The sequence below is a fragment of the Lepidochelys kempii genome, chromosome 1, assembly GCF_965140285.1.
Source record: "Lepidochelys kempii isolate rLepKem1 chromosome 1, rLepKem1.hap1, whole genome shotgun sequence".
Taxonomy (NCBI): Eukaryota; Metazoa; Chordata; order Testudines; family Cheloniidae; genus Lepidochelys; species Lepidochelys kempii.
This window is the reverse complement of record NC_136380.1, coordinates 1,853,384-1,872,984: the sequence shown is the minus strand read 5'-3', so window position 1 is coordinate 1,872,984 and position 19,601 is coordinate 1,853,384. Positions and strand designations below refer to the sequence as shown.

The 19,601-nt window shown below is 45.6% G+C and overlaps 2 protein-coding genes across 2 annotated transcripts; both read left to right on the top strand.

The window, feature by feature from the left end:
- Nucleotides 1-210: 210 nt before the first annotated feature.
- Nucleotides 211-1,158, top strand: LOC140912905 (olfactory receptor 52M1). Its single transcript, XM_073348270.1, has one exon. It carries the CDS (start codon nucleotides 211-213, stop codon nucleotides 1,156-1,158), a length of 948 nt encoding a protein of 315 aa, XP_073204371.1.
- Nucleotides 1,159-18,364: 17,206 nt separating this feature from the next.
- Nucleotides 18,365-19,363, top strand: LOC140912873 (olfactory receptor 52E4). The gene has a single exon (XM_073348133.1). The coding sequence runs from the start codon at nucleotides 18,365-18,367 to the stop codon at nucleotides 19,361-19,363; it is 999 nt and encodes a 332-aa protein (XP_073204234.1).
- The last annotated feature ends 238 nt before the right edge of the window (nucleotides 19,364-19,601 follow it).

The window sequence follows — 19,601 nt, the reverse complement described above, 5'->3', positions numbered from 1 at the left end:
TTTCTCTGAATTATGAAAATGTCATTTTTCAGTGTGTGAAGAGTGACCAATCTGCTTCACCCATGAGAACAGTCCCCAGTAGTGCCTGCATTGTATCATATTAACATTGTCTCTCCATCCAGGTAGGTTTACTGTGACCATCACTCTGGGCATATACAGGACGTCACGGAAACACATGGTACAAGCAGGAGACACCTTCTCTCCTACTCCATGTCAGATTCCAACACAACTGAATTCACCAACCCCTCCACCTTCATCCTGCTGGGCATTCCTGGCCTGGAGGTGGCCCATGTCTGGATCTCCATCCCCTTCTCCACCATGTACGTCATAGCCGTCTTGGGGAACTTCACTGTCCTGTGCATCGTGAAGAGGGAGCCGAGCCTCCATGCACCCATGTACTATTTCCTCTGCATGCTGGCCGTCACCGACCTGGTCCTGTCCACCTCCATCCTTCCCAAAATGCTGAGCATCTTCTGGTTTAATTCCAGGGAGATTGATTTCAGTGCCTGCCTCACCCAGATGTACTTCATTCACTGCTTCTCAGTGATGGTATCTGGGATCCTTGTGGCCATGGCTTTGGATCGTTATGTGGCCATCTGCCATCCCCTGCGACATTCCACCATCCTGACAAACCCCCTGGTGGCCAAGATCGGCCTGGCCGTGGTTCTGCGCAGTGGCATGGTCATACTGCTCTATCCCATCCTAGCGAGGCAGTGGCCATATTGCAGAACCAACGTCATCCCCCAGCCCTACTGCGCCCACATAGCCGTGGTGAACCTGGCCTGCGCCGACACCCGTGTTAGTAGTTACTACGGCCTCTTTGTGTTATTCTTTGTGACGGGTCTGGATGGCATTTTTATTGCTGTATCCTATACCCAGATCCTCAGGACCACCTTCAGCCTCCCCACAAAAGATGCTCGGCTCAAGACTTTGGGGACCTGCGGCTCCCACATTTTTGTCATTTTAGCCTTTTACATCCCAGGTCTCGTCATGTCCCTCATGCACAGATTTGCCCAAAATGTGCCCCTGCATTTCCACGTTTTCATTGCCAACGTGTACCTCCTGGTGCCCCCCATGTTAAACCCGATCATCTATGGGGTGAAGACCAAAGAGATCCGGGTAAGGCTGCTCCACCTGTTTACTCATACAGGGGCCTAAAGTTTTCTCCTGGTGCTCTGGCTCTGAGACCGAGATCTGGACAGAGCTGGCTGATGACATGGTTCTGGGGCCCCTTCCCTGAATCACATACTGGACAGTCAAAGTGACATTAAATCCTTTCCTGACCTTACTGTGCTGTGTCAGCATGACAAACTGAGTAATCTTTTTGTGTACAACTCATTCTCCCATAGGATCGCCACTTTTCTAATTGCTTTTAACTGGACATCTGAGGCCCCACACCCAGCCCTGCCTATTCCCCAAGGCCCTGCTCCCTGCCCCACCTCTTTCCACAAGGCCCCTTCCCCTCTCCCACCTATTCCCCAAGGCCCCGCTCCGTTCTCAACATCTTCTCCCAGAGCCCCACCCCTGTTACTCTCCAACCCCATCTACTTGCTGGTTCATCTCCAGCTTCCTCCTCCCCAGCCTGGGCTCCCTCTGCCCCGGCTGGGACGGGACCTGCTGCAGGCTGTCAAGGACCCTGCAGGGAGGATGCAGCAGGCCGGCCAGTCCGGAGCAGAGAAGGAAGCCAGGAAACCGTATAAAATCATCTGTGGGTTGGGAGCAGGGCTGAGAGGCAGGCAGCCGAGATTGTGCATCATTCAGTATGTGGGCCCGAAAGCTCAGCTGCAAAGTCCTGAGGACAGAGACCATTGTGTGATTCATTTCCTCAGCTTTCAGCGATAGTCTCAAGTTGCAGTGGGGGAGATCTAGGTCGGATACTCGGAAACGCTATTTCACTAGGAGGGTGGTGAAACACTGGAATGGGTTCCCTAGGCAGATCGTGGAATCTCCATCTTCAGAAATATTTAAGGCCTGGCTTGATAAAGCCCTGACTGGGATGATTTAGCTGGGGATAGGTCCTGCTTTGAGCAGGGGGTTTTACTAGGTGACCTCCTGAGGTCTCTTTCAACCCTAATCCTGTATGATTCTATGATTTGTTCCTTCTGGCGGGGGGCCTGCGGCTGGCAGGGTCCCAGTAATAGGGATGGGCTGGGAGCCCTTTGCCCTGAGCCAGGCCTTGGGGGCGGGGAAGGGATCAGCTTTCAAGCTCGGAGGACAACAGCTGAGAGAGGTGGAGGGATCAGCCCCTGCATTAGCTGGGAAGGTGGGATGCTGGGCAGAGGCCGGGGTGGCTGCGGGAGCTCACACAGAGGGAGATGAATGGCACAGCTACCATTTGCTGGCAATTTAAACGGCACCTTATCTTGAACGACAGAGCACCCACTGCGCAGGGGCTGAAGCTGAACGGTGAAGCTGAGTCTAACATACATGTCTGAGTCTGCGTGACACCTTTGATCACTGCGTCTGGAAGTTCTTTAGCTCAGCTGCTTGGCAGCGTTCTTCCCGTGTCATGGATGGGCCGAACCACACAGAAGTCAAGTGATTTACTCAAGGCCACACAATGAATCGGTGGCAGAGCTGAGAATAAAAATCAGGAGTCCTGACTCCCCCCACACCCAGCACCACACAGTTCAGGGTTCTGCCTTGTTTTGCGCGTTTACCAGGGACCACACGCTGCTGGAACTCTACAGAGCGCATACAGGCCAACGAATTGCTGAAAGGAGCCACATCAGGGCAGTGTGTGACTCTGCAGCCCTGAGTAGGGCCTTTCGTTAGCAGCACACTAGACATAACAAATGATCATCTCCATTCAATGCAGAGAGAATGTGCCCAAGGTCACCAGCGCATCTCGGGAAGAGCTGGGATGCTTCACTCCCAGCTCCCTGGTCTCTGCAGATGCTTTATCTCTAGTTAAACGTCTTGGGCCAAATCCTCAGCTGGTGTCAGTGGGAGCAGCCCCACTGAAATCAGGGGAGGTCCCCGCACTAGAGAACCCAACGGAGGGACAGCACCATGAATCTGTGCTGATGCATGGACCACACGAGCCAGGTCTGAGATGCTAAACAAGGGATTGGCAGCTGGGGACTCTGGCCTTGTTTCCTGACTCCAGACATTTTCCTTTCTGCTGCCTCAGTTTCCCCATCTATAAAAGGGGGATACCTCTGGGAGTAATGAGCAATACTGTGTGTAGAACCCATCAACAGTAAATTCTGTCCATGTGTGACCGTGCTTCAGTGGGACATGGCTGAGGATGCCAAACTCAGGACAAACTGCTGAGAAAGAGGTTGGTGGTTATTCTATGATTACATTAAACCAAGACAGTAAGAGACAAACTTCTGTCTCACCGCACTGGTTAACTACACACATCCCAGCCCTTGGCTCACCACCTGAACACTGGACTCCAGGAGGAGCAGTCAGTGAAAACCAATTTCCACCACATAGTGAGTCCTTCTCATCCAAAGAGACCAGCCACTTATGCAGGTCAAACTATCACTCAGATCTTACCCAATAAGATCACTTCTGCCATCCCTGTAGCAATTGAAAAAAGAAAAGTTTGATAATAAAAGAAATGAAGAAGAGTTATAAATGGTTATTAGATCAGAACCATCCCAGGGGTTTTTCAGTGATGGAATAAACTGCTAGCTTGAAAAAGTCTCTCTAGAAATAACCAAAGCAGACTGGGGGTTATTAGTCCTTGTTCAGAGCTTCCTTGTTAGAAATCCAGTGCAGAGAAATGAAGACAATACAGATATGTTTCGGGGGTCCTTTTATATTCTCTGCCCTGTGCTTGGAGTATTACTGTCCCAGACAAAGCCCATTCCCGTACATCGCCAATATGAACAACATTGGACATAAGGATGATACATTCAGATACACAGGAGAATCGTACTTAGCAAATCATAACTTTCCCATTGACACCTGACAGGACATAATTTGTAAAACCTTTGTTGCAATTATATAACCGTGGTAGCAACAGTGATAAAAATGGTCGTATTCAATCATACAGCATCACACCCTGTTCTCGCCCCCTCACGGTGCAACAGCTGCTAGCCACCTAAGCAAGGCACCTTGCCTGGGTTCGAGCAGGGCAAGCAGTTTGAACACTAGAGCCACTTGAGGATGGGAAGAGCAGATCAAAATCTGTTTTGTCACAGGGAGCCTGCTCCCTGTACAAAGAAAGGAGGAAAGAGTTCTTTAAAAGTGAGAGGTGGACGTATGTGAACTTGGCTGTTTCCTCCAAGCATCACCAGCCAGTCCACTTGGCTTTGAACAACCTGCCCATACAGAGGTTCTTTTGAATGTCCCTGTGTTTTCTGGGGCTAGCCCAAGGACAGAACTCCTGGGATGGGATCCCTGGGGTGCAAGCAGGACTGTGGGACAGCTGAGCCCTCCGTCCCAGCAACTTGGGGTGTCCCTCTCTTATGTGATGCTGAGTCAAGCCACAAAGCTCCGGCATGTCCTGCACTTACACAAACATCCACAGGCATTTGGGGATAAAGGCAGAAGCAGGCAGTATGGCTTTGTTTGATAGCTACGTTCTCATATTTTCCCCTTCCCTGTTGCTTGTAAGGATTGATAAGCCCTACAGCTGCATGAGAAATGTAGTGGTCTCATGAATACTCTTTGTGTAAAAGAAGTGTTCTCTCCCCGCCCCTTCCTTTCCCAGCTACACAACCAAGCCATGGGTCATGGCCCCTTCCTCCTTCCCCTGAGAACCACTGATTAGGGAAATGTGGAGCAACAGATTATTGCAAAGAAATGTATTTTCAAGGTAAAAATTCCTGTATAACATGCGTAATGCTGTGAACAACAGAGAGGGGTGGGTGTTAGGGTGTTTATTCCTTCACCCACTTACTTCCCTGGTCCTTCTCGCATGAACAGAGAGCAACAATACCCGAAGTCCAAAGGTGCAAACAATTCGATGTTTATTGGGGTGAACTTCCAGCAAGCATGATTCCAGTTTCCTTCCTTAGTGTCCCCCTTCCCAGCTCTGACACCACAGAGCCTTCCACCTGTGTCCCTGTTCCCATTCTTGCCCCTAGCCAAACATGATTCCAATTTCCCCAGCCCCATTCCCTGTTCCCATTTCCCCTCCCCACACCCACTCACCCACTTCCTGATTGACTGCAGACTATAAAGTAAAACTCGAGTTCTGCTTAGCTATACCTTAACCAATCATTTTCCTGAAATTTAACTAACCAATCCTAACATATTGTAACATTATTATGTAACCAATTATATCCCACCACCTTAGTTTACACCCAGCAAAATTAATTATACAGCAGACAGAAACAATCACAGAACCAGACAGAGATTACACAGACAAACAATAGGGAAATGGGGACTACAGTGATAGAACAACACAGAAAAGAGAATTTCACATCCCAGCTATGGATAAGTGAGTTCTTGACAGACAGGATGCTATCAGACTAAGTTTCCTTTTACATTTTCTAGGCACTTCCCTTTCTCTGGAGGCGATAGGCACTATCAGGACAGAATTGTATCCTAACAGCCCAATAGCACCTGATTTCAATGTGACTAGGCCCTGGTCTACACTAGGACGTTAGGTCGAATTTACCAGCGTTAAATCGATGTAAACCTGCACCCGTCCACATGATGAAGCCGTTTTTTTTTTACTTAAAGGGCTCTTAAAATCGATTTCCTTACTCCACCCATGACAAGTGGATTAGTGCTTAAATCGGCCTTGCCGGGTCGAATTTCGGGTACTGTGGACACATTTAGACAGTAATAGCCTACGGGAGCTATCCCAGAATGCTCCATTGTGACCGCTCTGGACAGCACTCTCAACTCAGATGCACTGGCCAGGTAGACAGGAAAAGAACCACGAACTTTGGAATCTCATTTCTGGAGACTGCGGGAACTGTGGGATAGCTACCCACAGTGCAACACTCCGGAAGTCGACGCTTGCCTTGGTACTGTGGAAGCACTCTGCCGAGTTAATGCACTTAACGAGTATTTTGTGTGGGGACACACACAATCGACTATATAAAAACAATTTTTAAAAAACGACTTCTATAAATTTGACCTAATTTCGTAGTGTAGACATAACCTAGTTTGGAATGTGAGGAGGTGACCAGTCGCTTCCCAGCTTACAGCTGTCTCTGCTGCTTAGCTAAAGTCCTTAGCCTAAGCACAGGGCCTCAGACGGTCACAGGGAGAGAAGGCCCTTACACCGGCAGACAGTGATTTTGATTCTCTCTTTTATACCTCTAACTAGCCAAGTGATAAGAATACACGTAAATTCTTCAAGTACAGGCCTTTACCATCAGGCCTGAACAGCTATATCCTAACAGTGGGTATACTAATGATAAAGGTATACTAAACAGTGGGTGTTTCTTTTACTTAATAAGGGGTTTGTGGGTGTTGTAACAGATGTAGGTGTTTACATACTAACTTAGATAAGAAGAGTGTTCTGTAAGTAATACAAAAACAATGAGGAGTCCGGTGGCACCTTAGAGATCAACAGATTTATTTGGGCACAAGATTTCATGAGTAAAACACCCACTTCTTCAGATGCATCTGAAGTTTTTTTTTACCCACAAAAGCTTATGCCCAAATGAATCTGTTCGTCTTTAAGGTGCCACCGGACTCCTCGTTCTTTTTGTGAATACAGACTAACATGGCTGCTCCCTTATACTTGTAACTAATACGGTGTTTACTCGACGATTGTGTTGAGGGGAACAAGTATCATAACAAAGAAGCCAGTATTCAAATCCACCTCTGGGTCATAGAATATCAGGGTTGGAAGGGACCTCAAGAGGTCATCTAGTCCAACCCCCTGCTAAAAGCAGGACCAATCCCCAATTTTTGCCCCAGATCCCTAAATGGCCCCCTCAAGGATTGAACTCGCAACCCTGGGTTTAGCAGGCCAATGCTCAAACCACTGAGCTATCCCTCCCCCCAACCTGCTCTTTCTTATTCTAAGAGGCTCAAAAAGTAATATCATAATTTTTTAAGTCCATCAGAAGCAGGAAGCCTGCTAAACAATCAATGGGGCCACTGGACGAACGAGATGCTAAAGAAGCACTCAAGGACGATAAGGCCATTGCGGAGAAATTAAATGAATTATTTGCATCAGTCTTCATGGCTGAGGATGTGAGGGAGATTCCCAGACTTGAGCCATTCTTTTCAGGTGACAAATCTGAGGAACTGTCCCAGATTGAGATGATGTCATTAGAGGAGGTTTTGGAACAAAATATTACTTTTTAATGTATTAAAAGTCCCCGGACCAGATGGTATTCACCCAAGAGTTCTGAAGGAATTCAAATACGAAATTGCAGAACTGCTAGTCATAGAATTGTAGAGTCATAGAAGATTCGGGTTGGAACAGACCGGCAGTGAAAAAAAAAGCAAACAGAATGTTGGGAATCATTAAGAAAGAGATAGTTAATAAGACAGAAAATATCATATTGGCTCTATCTATATCCATGGTATACCCACATGTTGAACAATACATGCAGACGTGGTCACCCCATCTCAAAAAATGATATATTGGAATTGGAAAATGGCAACACAATTGAATAGGGGTATGGATCAGTTTCTGAATGAGGAGAGATTTAAAAGACTGGGACTTTTCAGTTTGGAAAAAAAAAGGTGACTAAAGAGAGATATGTTAGAGCTCTATAAATCCAAGACTGGTGTGGAGAAAGTAAATAAGGAAGTGTTATTTACTCCTTCCCATAGCACAACAACTAGGGGTCACTCAATGAAATTAATAGGCAGCAGGTTTAAAAAACAAACAAAAAGAAATATTTCTTCACACAGCGCACAGTCAACTTGTGGAACTCCTTGCCAGAGGATGCTGTGAAGGCCAAGAGTATAACAGGATTCAAAAAAGAACTAGATAAATTCATGGAGGATAGGTCCATCAATGGTTATTATCCAGAATGAGCAGGGATGGAGTTCCGCACCTCTGTTTGCAAGAAGATGGGAATGAGCTTCAGGGGATGGATCACTTGCTGATTACCTGTTCTGTTCCCTCCCTCTGGAGCACTTGGCATTGAGCACTATCAGAAGACAGGATACTGGGCTAGATGGACCTTTGATCTGACCCAGTCTGGCTGTTCTTACGTCTCATAAGGAAGTGCTGACCTTTCCTTTGTATCTCACTCCAGCAGCGGCTCACAGCTAACAGTCCCACATGGAAATAGTCACTTCTCTGTTGGCAACGAACCAGCACCCTAGAGGCATACATCAGTTGGTGTTAGGTGCTGAAGGACCTTTGTGAACCACTAGAAAGAATCCCATCGAATGATGATTCCCCATGGACATCTCCTTTCTGAGATCTATCCATTAGCCAGTTCTCACTCCATTTAATGAGTGCTCTAGTGATTCTGTCTAGCACTAGTTAGTTAATCTGAGTGTCATGTGGTACTAGGTCAAGTTTGCAATGGTCTAAATCTATTAGATCTCCCCAGTTCCCTTTATCACCCAAATTTGTTGTCAACTAAAAGAGGCACCCTTCAATTCTTTATTGACTAAATTCCCTTTCAGCTTTTCCATTATTATGCCCAGGACTGATGTCAAGCTACCCAGCATTTAATACCCTTGACACACTTTTTTGAATACTGGCATAATGCAGGATCTCTGGTCTTCCAATATTTATTAAAATTTAACATTGTTGGGACAGAGATCTCCTCAGGCAACTCCTTTAGGACTTTTTGGTTGTGAGATATCTGGGGCTGCTGATTTAAAAATACTGATCCTTATTAGGTTGTGTTTACCATTCTCCATAGTTACCAGTGGACTGGAAAGAAGTTCATATGATCTTAGTGCATCATCCTGCTTCTTTCCAAATACAGCACAGAAAGGTTTATTGAACAGTTTTGCCCTTTCTGCATAGTTATTAACAGTGTTACCATCTCCAGCTAGTAAAGAACTGTACCACTCTTAGTATTTCCATTGTTTCTAATATACTAAAATAGGCTTATTATTTTCCTTAGCCCTGCTAGCCATGGATTTGTCTTTTGTGTCTTTTGCTTCCCTTTGCCATTTTCTATACTTCATAACTTCTCATTTCTATCAATGGCTATCCACTTCCTCTGCTTTAGAGGCATGGATGGATGATCTTCTATCAATGGACAGGGGTCAGACATCCATGCTTGTCCTCCTGGACCTCTTTGCATTATTTGACACTATTGACAATGAAATACTGCTGTATCACCTGAGAGGCAGCAGGAGTCCAGAGGAATGCACTAAAATGGTCTTCGAGGGACACACACAATTAGTGGTGATGGGGAATTGCATCTCCAGCACTAGACCTGTCCCTGGTGGAGTCCCAGAAGGATCAGTTCCCTGTTTCTGGGCTTTTCAACATCTCCATGCAGCCTCTATGGGAACTGGCCATACAATATAGACTCAAATGCCAGCAGTATGCAGCTGTGGTCCGTCCACACCACTATCACCAAGATGGCCCAGTTCTTGGATGGAACAGCTGGCTGAAGCTGAACCTAAGTGTCAAGTCTCCTTCCCCACTCTGAACTCTAGGGTACCGATGTGGGGACCTGCATGAAAGACCCGCTAAGCTTATTCTTACCAGATTAGGTTAAGAACTTCCCCAAGATACGAACTTTGCCTTGTCCTTGAACCCTGTGCTGCCACCACCAAGTGTGTTAAACAAAGAACAGGGAGAGAGCGCCCACTTGGAGATGTCTTCCCACCAAAATACCCCCCAAGCCCTAACCCCCCTTTCCTGGGGAAGGCTTGATAAGAATCTTCACCAATTTGTACAGGTGAACACAGACCCAAACCCTTGGATCTTAAGAACAAGGAAAAAGCAATCAGGATCTTAAAAGAACAATTTTAATTAAAGAAAAAGTAAAAGAATCACCTCTGTAAAATCAGGATGATAAATTCTTTACAGGGTAATCAGATTCAAAACACAGAATCCGTCTAGGCAAAACCTTAAGTTACAAAAAGACACAAAAACAGGAATATACATTCCATCCAGCACAGCTTATTTTACCAGCCATTAAACAAAAGGAAATCTAACGCATTTCTAGCTAGATTACTTACTAACTTTACAGGACTTGGAAGGCTGCATTCCTGATCTGTTTCCTGCAAAAGTGTCACACAGACAGACAAACCCTTTGTCCCTCCCCCTCTCCAGATTTGAAAGTATCTTGTCCCCTCATTGGTCATTTTGGGTTAGGAGCCAGCGGGGTTCCCTTAGCTTCTGAACCCTTTACAGGTGAAAGTGTTTTGCCTCTGGCTGGGAAGGATTTTATAGCACTGTGTACAGAAAGGTGGCTACCCGTCCCTTTATATTTATGACAGATACAAAGAGAGGTTTCCTAGCGATCCAGAGAAGGCACATTTACTGACTTGTAATATCAATAGGCTGATCTACAATGTGTTGAAAGGTACATAGAATTAGCTCTCACAGCTCTGGAGTGCCCTCTATGGGCTGGTGTCCCATCCTCTGTTACCCACCATGTTGTCTCCACCACCTCTGGCCCCATGTCCCTCCCGGGCCCCGGTGCCCCTTACCACTATAGCCACCTTGCCTTAGTGGCTACTGCCAGGTGTCATCTATCCCCTTCTCTCAGGGGAAAACTGCAGTCTGTAATGGCTGCTTATCACTCGTAAAGGGGTTGGACCTGCTGCCTTTCTAGCCCCAGCTGCCACCCTCCAGCCCTAGTACCTCCCCTGGCCTTTAGCAAGGCCTCAGCCTGGGGACTCACCAGGCCAGAGCTCCTCAGCTCTGCCTGCCCTTCCCCAGCCAAGCTCTGTCTCAGGTACCCTACTTGTTCTCTCAGGCAGCCTGGTCCTCTCCACCCTCAAGCTGGAGCAAGAGACTCTCCTCCTACTTGCCCAGCCTGCCCTTTTATCAGGGCCAGCTGTGTCCTAACTGGGTGCAACCACACCTGTGGCTGACTACCCCACCAGCCTCCCTCATCTGCTTTTAACCTCTTTCTGGCTGGAGTGGAGGGACTGCCCCGGTACAGGCTCTCTCTGTTTAACTGAGGATATATCTACAAGTCAGACCTTATGGGTTTTTAAGGCCCAGCTTGACAAAGCCCTGGCTGGGATGATTTAGTTGGGGTTGGTCCTGCTCTGAGCAGGGGGTTGGACTACATGACCTCCTGAGGTCCCTTCCAACCCTGATCTTCTATGAGTCTCTGATTCTCTGATACAGCTGTACTGATGCAGCTGAGCCATGGTAAGGACCTCCATGGAGCTGTTCTATGCCAATAGGAGAGAGTTCTCCTGTCAGGATCATTAAAGCTCCCTCTTGGTGTGATGAAGAGACCACGGTTACAGCAGGGAAGTCAGGACTCCTGGGTTCTATCTGTCATCCTGCTACTCAATCTCTTTGTGACCTTGGACAATTCATTTCTCCCTGTGCCTCAGTTCATCTATCTGTATAATGGGGATAAGTTCGCTGTGAATTTCCTTTGTTAGGTGTTTTAAAGATCCCTCAATGAAATGTGCTATGCAGTATGATGATAGTTACTGATGAGAATTACTGATCTCTGATGCCTTAGCGACAGCCCCATGTGCTTCCTGACAGTGTTCGTGTCTTCCCTCAGTCATATTCTTCCAGATCTGTTTGTTTACTATCTATCCATCCATCCTGGGCATGTACAGTGTATCGGACCCGATGGAGACCTAGGCATTATCTCTAGTTTTCTTAGTAATCAACTATAATTTTTAAATATACGCAAATACACAGAGCAGCTAATTCCTCTCTGACTCAGCCCAGAGCCCAAGAGTTCTCATCTCCCTTTGGGAATGTCCCTTAATTACTCCTGAAGCTGGATAAATAACACAGAAGCGTAGACAGGCTTGTCTCCAGCCTGTTTACATCCAGGTGCCACTTCTCCCCTAGAGTCTGAGTGAACCCACCTGGGATTGCACAGAGCTATATTATAAACAGTGCACATCCCTGTGTCAGCTCTCAGAGTGGGATGCTGCTGGGGATGCTGGGGTGAGAGAGGTGTCGGACATGGCCACCTGAGGGGGATTCTCAGGAAAGATGCTTCTGTCTCAGAATTCACAGGTACCCATCTCTTGCTGAGGAGCTCACCTGCTCAACAAACCCAGGGCAACATGCGTGTGATGTAATAGGGAATAGTTTGTGGTCCTTTCCTATTAAACATCCCAGGGCCAGTATCATGGGCCAAAATGTCCCTCTTTCCTGTGCCCCTGCCCACAACTGATGGCCTTGAACCCAAGGCCACTGCATTTCAGTGGTATGGTTGATCACTAAAATTAAAGATGTTAGTACATGTAGAAAAGTACCTAGGGATTACAGTGGACGAGAATCTGGATATGAGTCAACAGTGTGCCCTTGTTGCCAAGAAGGCCAATGGCATTTTGGAATGTATAAGTAGGGGCATTGCCAGCAGATCGAGGGACATGATCATTCCCCTCTATTCGACATTGGTGAGGCCTCATCTGGAGTCCTGTGTCCACTTTTGGGCCCCACACTACAAGAAGGATGTGGAAAAATTGGAAAGGGTCCAGCGGAGGGCAACAAAAATGATTAGGGGACTGGAACACATGAGTTATGAGGAGAGGCTGCGGGAACTGGGATTGTTTAGTCTGCAGAAGAGAAGAATGAGGTGGGATTTGATAGCTGCTTTCAACTACCTGAAAGGGAGTTCCAAGGAGGATGGGCCTAGACTGTTCCCAGCGGTAGCAGAGTAATGGTCTCAAGTTGCAGTGTCGGAGGTTTAGGTTGGATATTGGGAAAAACTTTTTCACTAGGAGGGTGGTGAAACACTGGAATGCGTTACCTAGGAAGGTGGTGGAATCTCGTTCCTTAGAAGTTTTTAAGGTCAGGCTTGACAAAGCCCTGGCTGGGATGATTTGATTGGGGATTGGTTCTGCTTTGAGCAGGGGGTTGGACTAGATGACCTCCTGAGGTCCCTTCCAACCCTGATATTCTATTATTCTAATGCAAGGCAAAATTATGAGGCCCTGGACAGTAGTTTGCTCAGGCCCCACTATGGCAAAACTCCCCTTGGAGTAAGAACTGAGTAAAGACCTGAGGAGGCAGCTGTATGTTAATGTACAGAGACTGTCACCTCCTCCTCTTGCATCTCAGGGTTCTGGCTGTTAATGGGGGGTGGGGGCTGTTACCTGGCTTTTATCTGCTGGACAGCATGGAGGTTCAAGGGCTCCTAGCTGAAACAATGATAATATTTTTTTAACATGAGCAATGCAACTATTGTCCTAGTTTCATTTGGAAAGTCAGCTGAATTGTTATGCCTGAAACATTCAAAATACAGTTTAGCTGAAAGCAGACACCCAGTGAGGGAAATTTCATTCCAAACACTTAACGTTTGGAAAACTTATCAACAACTAAAAATGAGGTCTTGTAATTGAAGGTGTCAGACAGCTTCAACTAACAGTGGTGCCACCAAAACCACCTACAATGGCCAATCCATTTGTGAATCCCATTCAGCTAAACTCTTTGCTCCAACAAAGTCTGTGACAAGGAGTTCTACAGGCCAAATATGGATCATATAAACAATTTCATTTAATAAATGTTATATGTTCGGACTTGCAATGTAATTGAATGTTCCCTTGTTCATGTGTTGTGAGACACAGTAAATATAAATGCCGGATCTACTTTCTTTATCAATAGATTCATAGGGTTTAATGTTAGAAGGGACCATTAGAACATCCAGTCAGACCTCCTGTATAATACAATCCATTAAACTTCACCCACTTAGCCCTGTATTGAGCCCAAAGAGAAGGGACGGCAAGGGTCAGTTACTCAAACCCCATGCAAAGATGCAGGATTTGTTGTGTCATCCAAGACTAATGGCTATCCACACTCCTTTGGAAAATCTCCAGTGAAGGAGCTTCCATGACTTCCCTGCACATCTGTTTCAATGTCCTACTGTTCTTACAGTTAGGAAGTTTATCCTGAGATTTAATCTAAATCTGTTCTGCTGTAGTATGAACTCATTGTCTCTTCTCCTGCCCTCTGTAGTAAGAGAGAACAACTTTCCAACTTCTTTTTATGGCAATCTTTCAAGTATTTGAAGACTGCTGTCATGATGTCTCCCCTTAATTTCCTTGTTTCCAAACTAAATATACCCAGTTCCTTCAGTCTTTGCCCATATGGCTTGTTTTACATCCCTTTGGTCATCTTTGTCTCTCATCTCTGGATCCTTTCCAGCTACTCTACATCCTTCCTTTACATTGGTGACCAACACTGCACACAATACTCCAGCTGAGGCCTAACCAGAGCCAAGTAAAGCAGTGCAATCATGTCCCGGGACTTGTATGGTATACCTCTGCTAATGCAACCTAGTACTGGATTTAGTTTTTTTTTCCAGGAGGTAAATGGAAAAATTCTTCCATCAATCTAGGTACCATCCTTTTGGAAGATGGATTACCTACACTGATGGGAGAACTGTGCCATCAGGGAAAGTAGTGTCCACACTAAAATGCTATGGCAGCGCCACTGTGACATTTTAAGTGCAGATAAACCGTTAAGCAGATCTTCCAGAAAAGCATCCAGTCTGGATCTGCAGACATGTGGAGGTGGAGAATCCACCCCTTCCCATCATAGTTTATTCCAATGGTTAATCACCCTCAGTGCTAAACGTGTGGCCTTTATTTCCAGCTGGAATTTGTCTGTCTTGAGCTTCCAACCATTGGTTCTTGCTCCGCCTTTCTCTGCTAGATTATACAGCCCATTCTTACCCAAGGCTTTCTCCCCATGAAAGTCTTTTCTTGAGTGTCTTGTTGATGAGTTAAAGTCTCTCTATGTCAGGCATATTCTCCAGCCTGTAATCATTTTTGTGGGCCTTTTCTGCATCTTCTCCAATTTTCAACATCCTTTTTGAAATGTGGACCCCATGTGCAGAGGTAAAATCCTTCCCCTGCTCCAACACACCATTCCCTGGTTTATGCGAGGAGGTATTGTTTCATGGTCTCTGTGTATATAATGTCTTCTGCAGTTTCCACAGTATACATCCGATGAAGCGAGCTGTAGCTCACGAAAGCTTATGCTCAAATAAATTGGTTAGTCTCTAAGGTGCCACAAGTACTCCTTTTCTATCAGCCCTTTTGGCCACAGCATCACACTGGGAGCTCATGATGCGTTGGTTTCCCACAATGTCCTGTAAATCCTTTTCAGGATCCCTGTGTTCCATCTGCAAAGTTAATAAGAAGAAAAGGAGTAATTGTGGCACCTTAGAGACTAACACTTTTATTTGAGCATAAGCTTTCGTGAGCTACAGCTCACTTCATCGGATGCATTCTGTGTAAAATACAGAGGGGATATGTATATACCTAGAGAACATGAAACAATGGGTGTTACCATACACACTGTAACAAGAGTGATCACTTAAGGTGAGATTTACCAGCAGGAGGTGGGGGGGGGGACTTTTGTAGTGATAATCAAGGTGGGCCATCTCCAGCAGTTGACAAGAATGTCTGAGGAACATTGGGGATGGGGGGGGGGGTGGAATAAACATGGGGAAATAGTTTTACTTTGTGTAATGACCCATCCACTCCCAGTCTCTGTTCAAGCCTTAGTTAATTGTATCCAGTTTGCAAATTAATTCCAATTCAGCAGTCTTTCGTTGGAGTCTGTTTTTGAAGTTTTTTTATTGAAGAATTGCAACTTTTAGGTCTGTAATCGAGTGACCAAAGAAACTGAAGTGTTCTCCGACTGGTTTTTGAATGTTATAATTCTTGACGTCTGATTAAGTTAATAAGCATACTCCCCATGCCAAGATCTAAATAGTTTATTAAGACATTGAAAAGAACTGGACCCAGAATTGATCCCTGCGGAACCCCACTCATGCCCTTGAAGCCTGACTGTGAAACATTGATAACTACTCTCTGGGAGTGGTTTTCCAACCAGTTATGCACCCAGCTTATAGTAGCCCATATAGTATATGTGAGACAGTATCAAAAGCCTTACTAAAGTCTAGATATACCACATCTACCACTTTCTTCCTATCCACAAGGCTTGTTACCCTCTCAGAAAAAGCTATCAGGTTGGGTTGACATGATTTTTTCTTGACAAATCCATGCCAACTATCACTTATCACCTTATTATCTTCTAGATGTTTGCAAATTGATTGCTTAATTATTTGCTCCATTATCTTACCTGGTACAGAAGTTAAGCTGACTGGTCTGTAATTCCCTGGGTTGCCTTTATTTCCCTTTTTATAGATAGGCAATATATGTGCTCCTTTCAAGTCTTCTGGAATCTCTCCCGTCTTCCATGACTTTGCAAATATAATAGCTATTGGCAACTGAACCTACCCCATTTTCACTGACATTCTCTATGTTCGGCGCCCAAATGCCACCAACCTTCTTGGTGAAAACCAAAACAAAGAAGTCATTATGCACCTCTGCCATTTCCACATTTTCTGTTGTTGTTTTTGTTGTTGAATGTCATTAATTATATTCCTAGACTTTTTTTTAACCAGTTTTTTCATAGTTTCCTAACCTCGTCAAATCTTAAAAAAAAAAAAATCCTTTTTTAAATACTTTACGTTGAACACAGTACTGTTCTGTGCCTGGGGGTGGAGGGTAGGGTGCTTTGCTGCTGCCTGACTGTGTACTTCTGGTTCCAAATGAGATGTGTGGTGGATCTGTCAGTTCCTAATTCTGGTATTCATAACTCTGAGTTTCTACTGTAGATGCTGTTTAACCTTCTCCTTGACTGCTACCGTACTGAAAAGTATTTCATCACTGCCTATAAGTATCTACGTTAGCAAGTTTCCTTTCATCCTCTAATAATTGGCCTAAACCTTTTCTAGGATTTCTTTTGTTCTTTATATACGTAATAACCTCCTTTTTGTGATTCTTAGCCCTACCAGGTATGGATTTTCCTTGATGTCTTTAACATCCATTATCAATTTCATAACTTCCAATTTGTATTGCTTGCTATTTTCCCTTTTTTTCCATTTGTTATATATTGCTTCCCACGCACCCACCCCAAAAATTGCTGCCTTCACTTTGCCCCTGAAACGGGCTTTTAGCACTTTCTTGACTGTGGACATGTGACTTTTTAACTATCTAATAAACTCTTCTTAAAGGACTCTCAATTTTTCATTCAATTTTTCTGTCTAAATGTTTGCTCCAAATCAGTTTTGCTGATAATTTCCCTGTGCTCCGAGGAATTAGCCTTTTTAAAACATTAAGTATATATAGATGTTAGTGGCTGGGAATTGTTCTCTTTTTGTCCATTTGAATGTAATCAGTTGCATTCTTTATTTTGCTCTCCCCTATCATATGCCCTGTTCTAAGTCTCTTCTTTAAACTAAACATTCGCAGATTTTTCAGTCAAACAATTTATAGGGAATGAATGACCAAAACTGAGCACATGTCCAGAGCAGGTTATTCTCCATCCCATACCTCAGGCATCCAGACATTGTCTTTGTTTTAGGCACTATTGTGAATGAGCAGGTGTTTCCTTGGAGCTTCTATCAACAAAAATATAAGAATGGTCATACTGGGTCAGACCAAAGATCTATCCAGCCCAGTATCCTGTCTACCAACAGTAGCCAATGCCAGGTGCCCCAGAGGGAGTGAACCTAACAGGTAATGATCAACTGATCTCTCTCCTGCCATCCAGCTGCATCCTCTGACAAACAGAGGGTAGGTACAAAATTCCTTACCCATCCATAAGAGCCTTTGGTGAGGGACCTTGTCAAAGGCTTTCTGGAAATCTAAGTACACTAATTTCACATTTGAGTTCTTTCAGAACTCTTCGGTGATGCCATCTGGTCCCGATGACTTGTTACTGTTACACTTCTCAATTAATTCCAAAACCTCCTGTAGTGACGCTTCAATCTGTGAGAATTCCTCAGATTTGTCACCTAGAAAAGATGGCTCAGGTTTGGGAATCTTTGGGAATGACACCCGGGTCTTTTCCCTGAGCTGTGCTTTAGTTGGGATGTTTTCCCTGCCACATGTCTTGGCAAAGATTTGGGGTATTTTTTCCCACTCTCAGATGTGGAGCAACTGAGTGAATGGGGAACTCCCTACAGCATGGACTCTCTAGCCTGGGTTTCATTGCATTAAGGAACAATGATGGATAAACAGTATTCACACTCGTGTTTCCTGCTGGTGCCTATTAAGGTTTCCCATATCAAGATGTGTAGGAATGATTGACATGTGGTGCACCAGAGCATATGGAATTGGCATTAGTAGGGTCAGTTCTTCATAATTTATTTCTCTGAATAATGAAAATGTCATTTTTCAGTTTGTGAAGAGCGACCAATCTGCTTCCCCCATGAGAACAGCCCCCAGTAGTGCATGTAGTGTCTCATATTAACATTGTCTCCCCATCCAGGAATTTGTACTGCGACCATCATCCTAGAGCTTGGGCACAAAAGGAAGTGAGAGGAACATATAGTACATGCAGGAGACACTGTTCTGCCTCAGAGTTGAACACCTTCTCCCCTACTCCATGTCAGATTCCAACACAACCGACTTCACCAACCCCTCCACCTTCATCCTGCTGGGCATTCCTGGCCTGGAGATGGTCCACGTCTGGATCTCCATCCCCTTCTCCACCGTATACGCCATAGCCATCTTGGGGAACTTTGTTATTCTGTTCATTGTAAAGATGGAGCCGAGCCTCCATGGGCCCATGTACTATTTCCTCTGCATGCTGGCCGTCACTGACTTGGTTCTGTCCACATCGATCCTGCCCAAAACACTGAGCATCTTCTGGTTCAATTCCAGAGAGATCGATTTCAGTGCCTGCCTCACCCAGCTGTACTTCATTCACTCTTTCTTAGTCATAGAGTCTGGGATCCTAGTGGCCATGGCTTTGGATCGTTTCGTGGCCATCTGCAATCCACTGAGACATTCCACCATCCTGACAAACCTCATGGTGGCCAAGATTGGCCTGGCTGTGATGCTGCGTGGTGGCATAATCGTACTGCCCTATCTCCTCCTGGCGAGGCAGTGGCCATATTGCAGAACCAACATCATCCCCAACACGCACTGCGAGCACATGGCCGTGGTGAAGCTGGCCTGCGCCGACATCCGCGTCAATACATACTACGGCCTCTCTGTGGTATTCTCTGTGATCTGTGTGGATGTGTTTCTTATTGCTATGTCCTATACTCAGATCCTCAGGGCCATCTTCAGCCTCCCCACAAAGGATGCCCGGCTCAAGGCTTTTGGGACCTGCGGCTCCCACCTCTGTGTCATCTTAATCTTTTATGTCTCAGCTCTCTTCTCCACTCTCATGCACCGGTTTGGCCACAATGTTTCCCTGCATTTCCACGTGCTGATTTCCAGCGGGTACCTCCTGGTGCCCCCCATGCTAAACCCCATCATTTACGGGGTAAGGACCAAACAGATCAGAAGCAGGGTGCTCCGGCTCTTTGCTCATAAAGGGACCTAAAATTTTCTCCTGTTGCTCTGGCTCTCAGACCGAGGTCTGTGCAGAGCTGGCTGGTGACATGGTGCTGGGCCCCCTTCCCTGAAGTACTGACTGGACAGTCAAAGTGACATTAAAGCCTTTTCTGGCCTTACTATGCTGAGTCAGTGTGACAAACTGGGGAATCAGTGTACGTAGAACTCACTGTGTTGCCACCTTTCTAGTTGCTCGTAACTGGATCCTGGAGGCCCCAAATATTCCC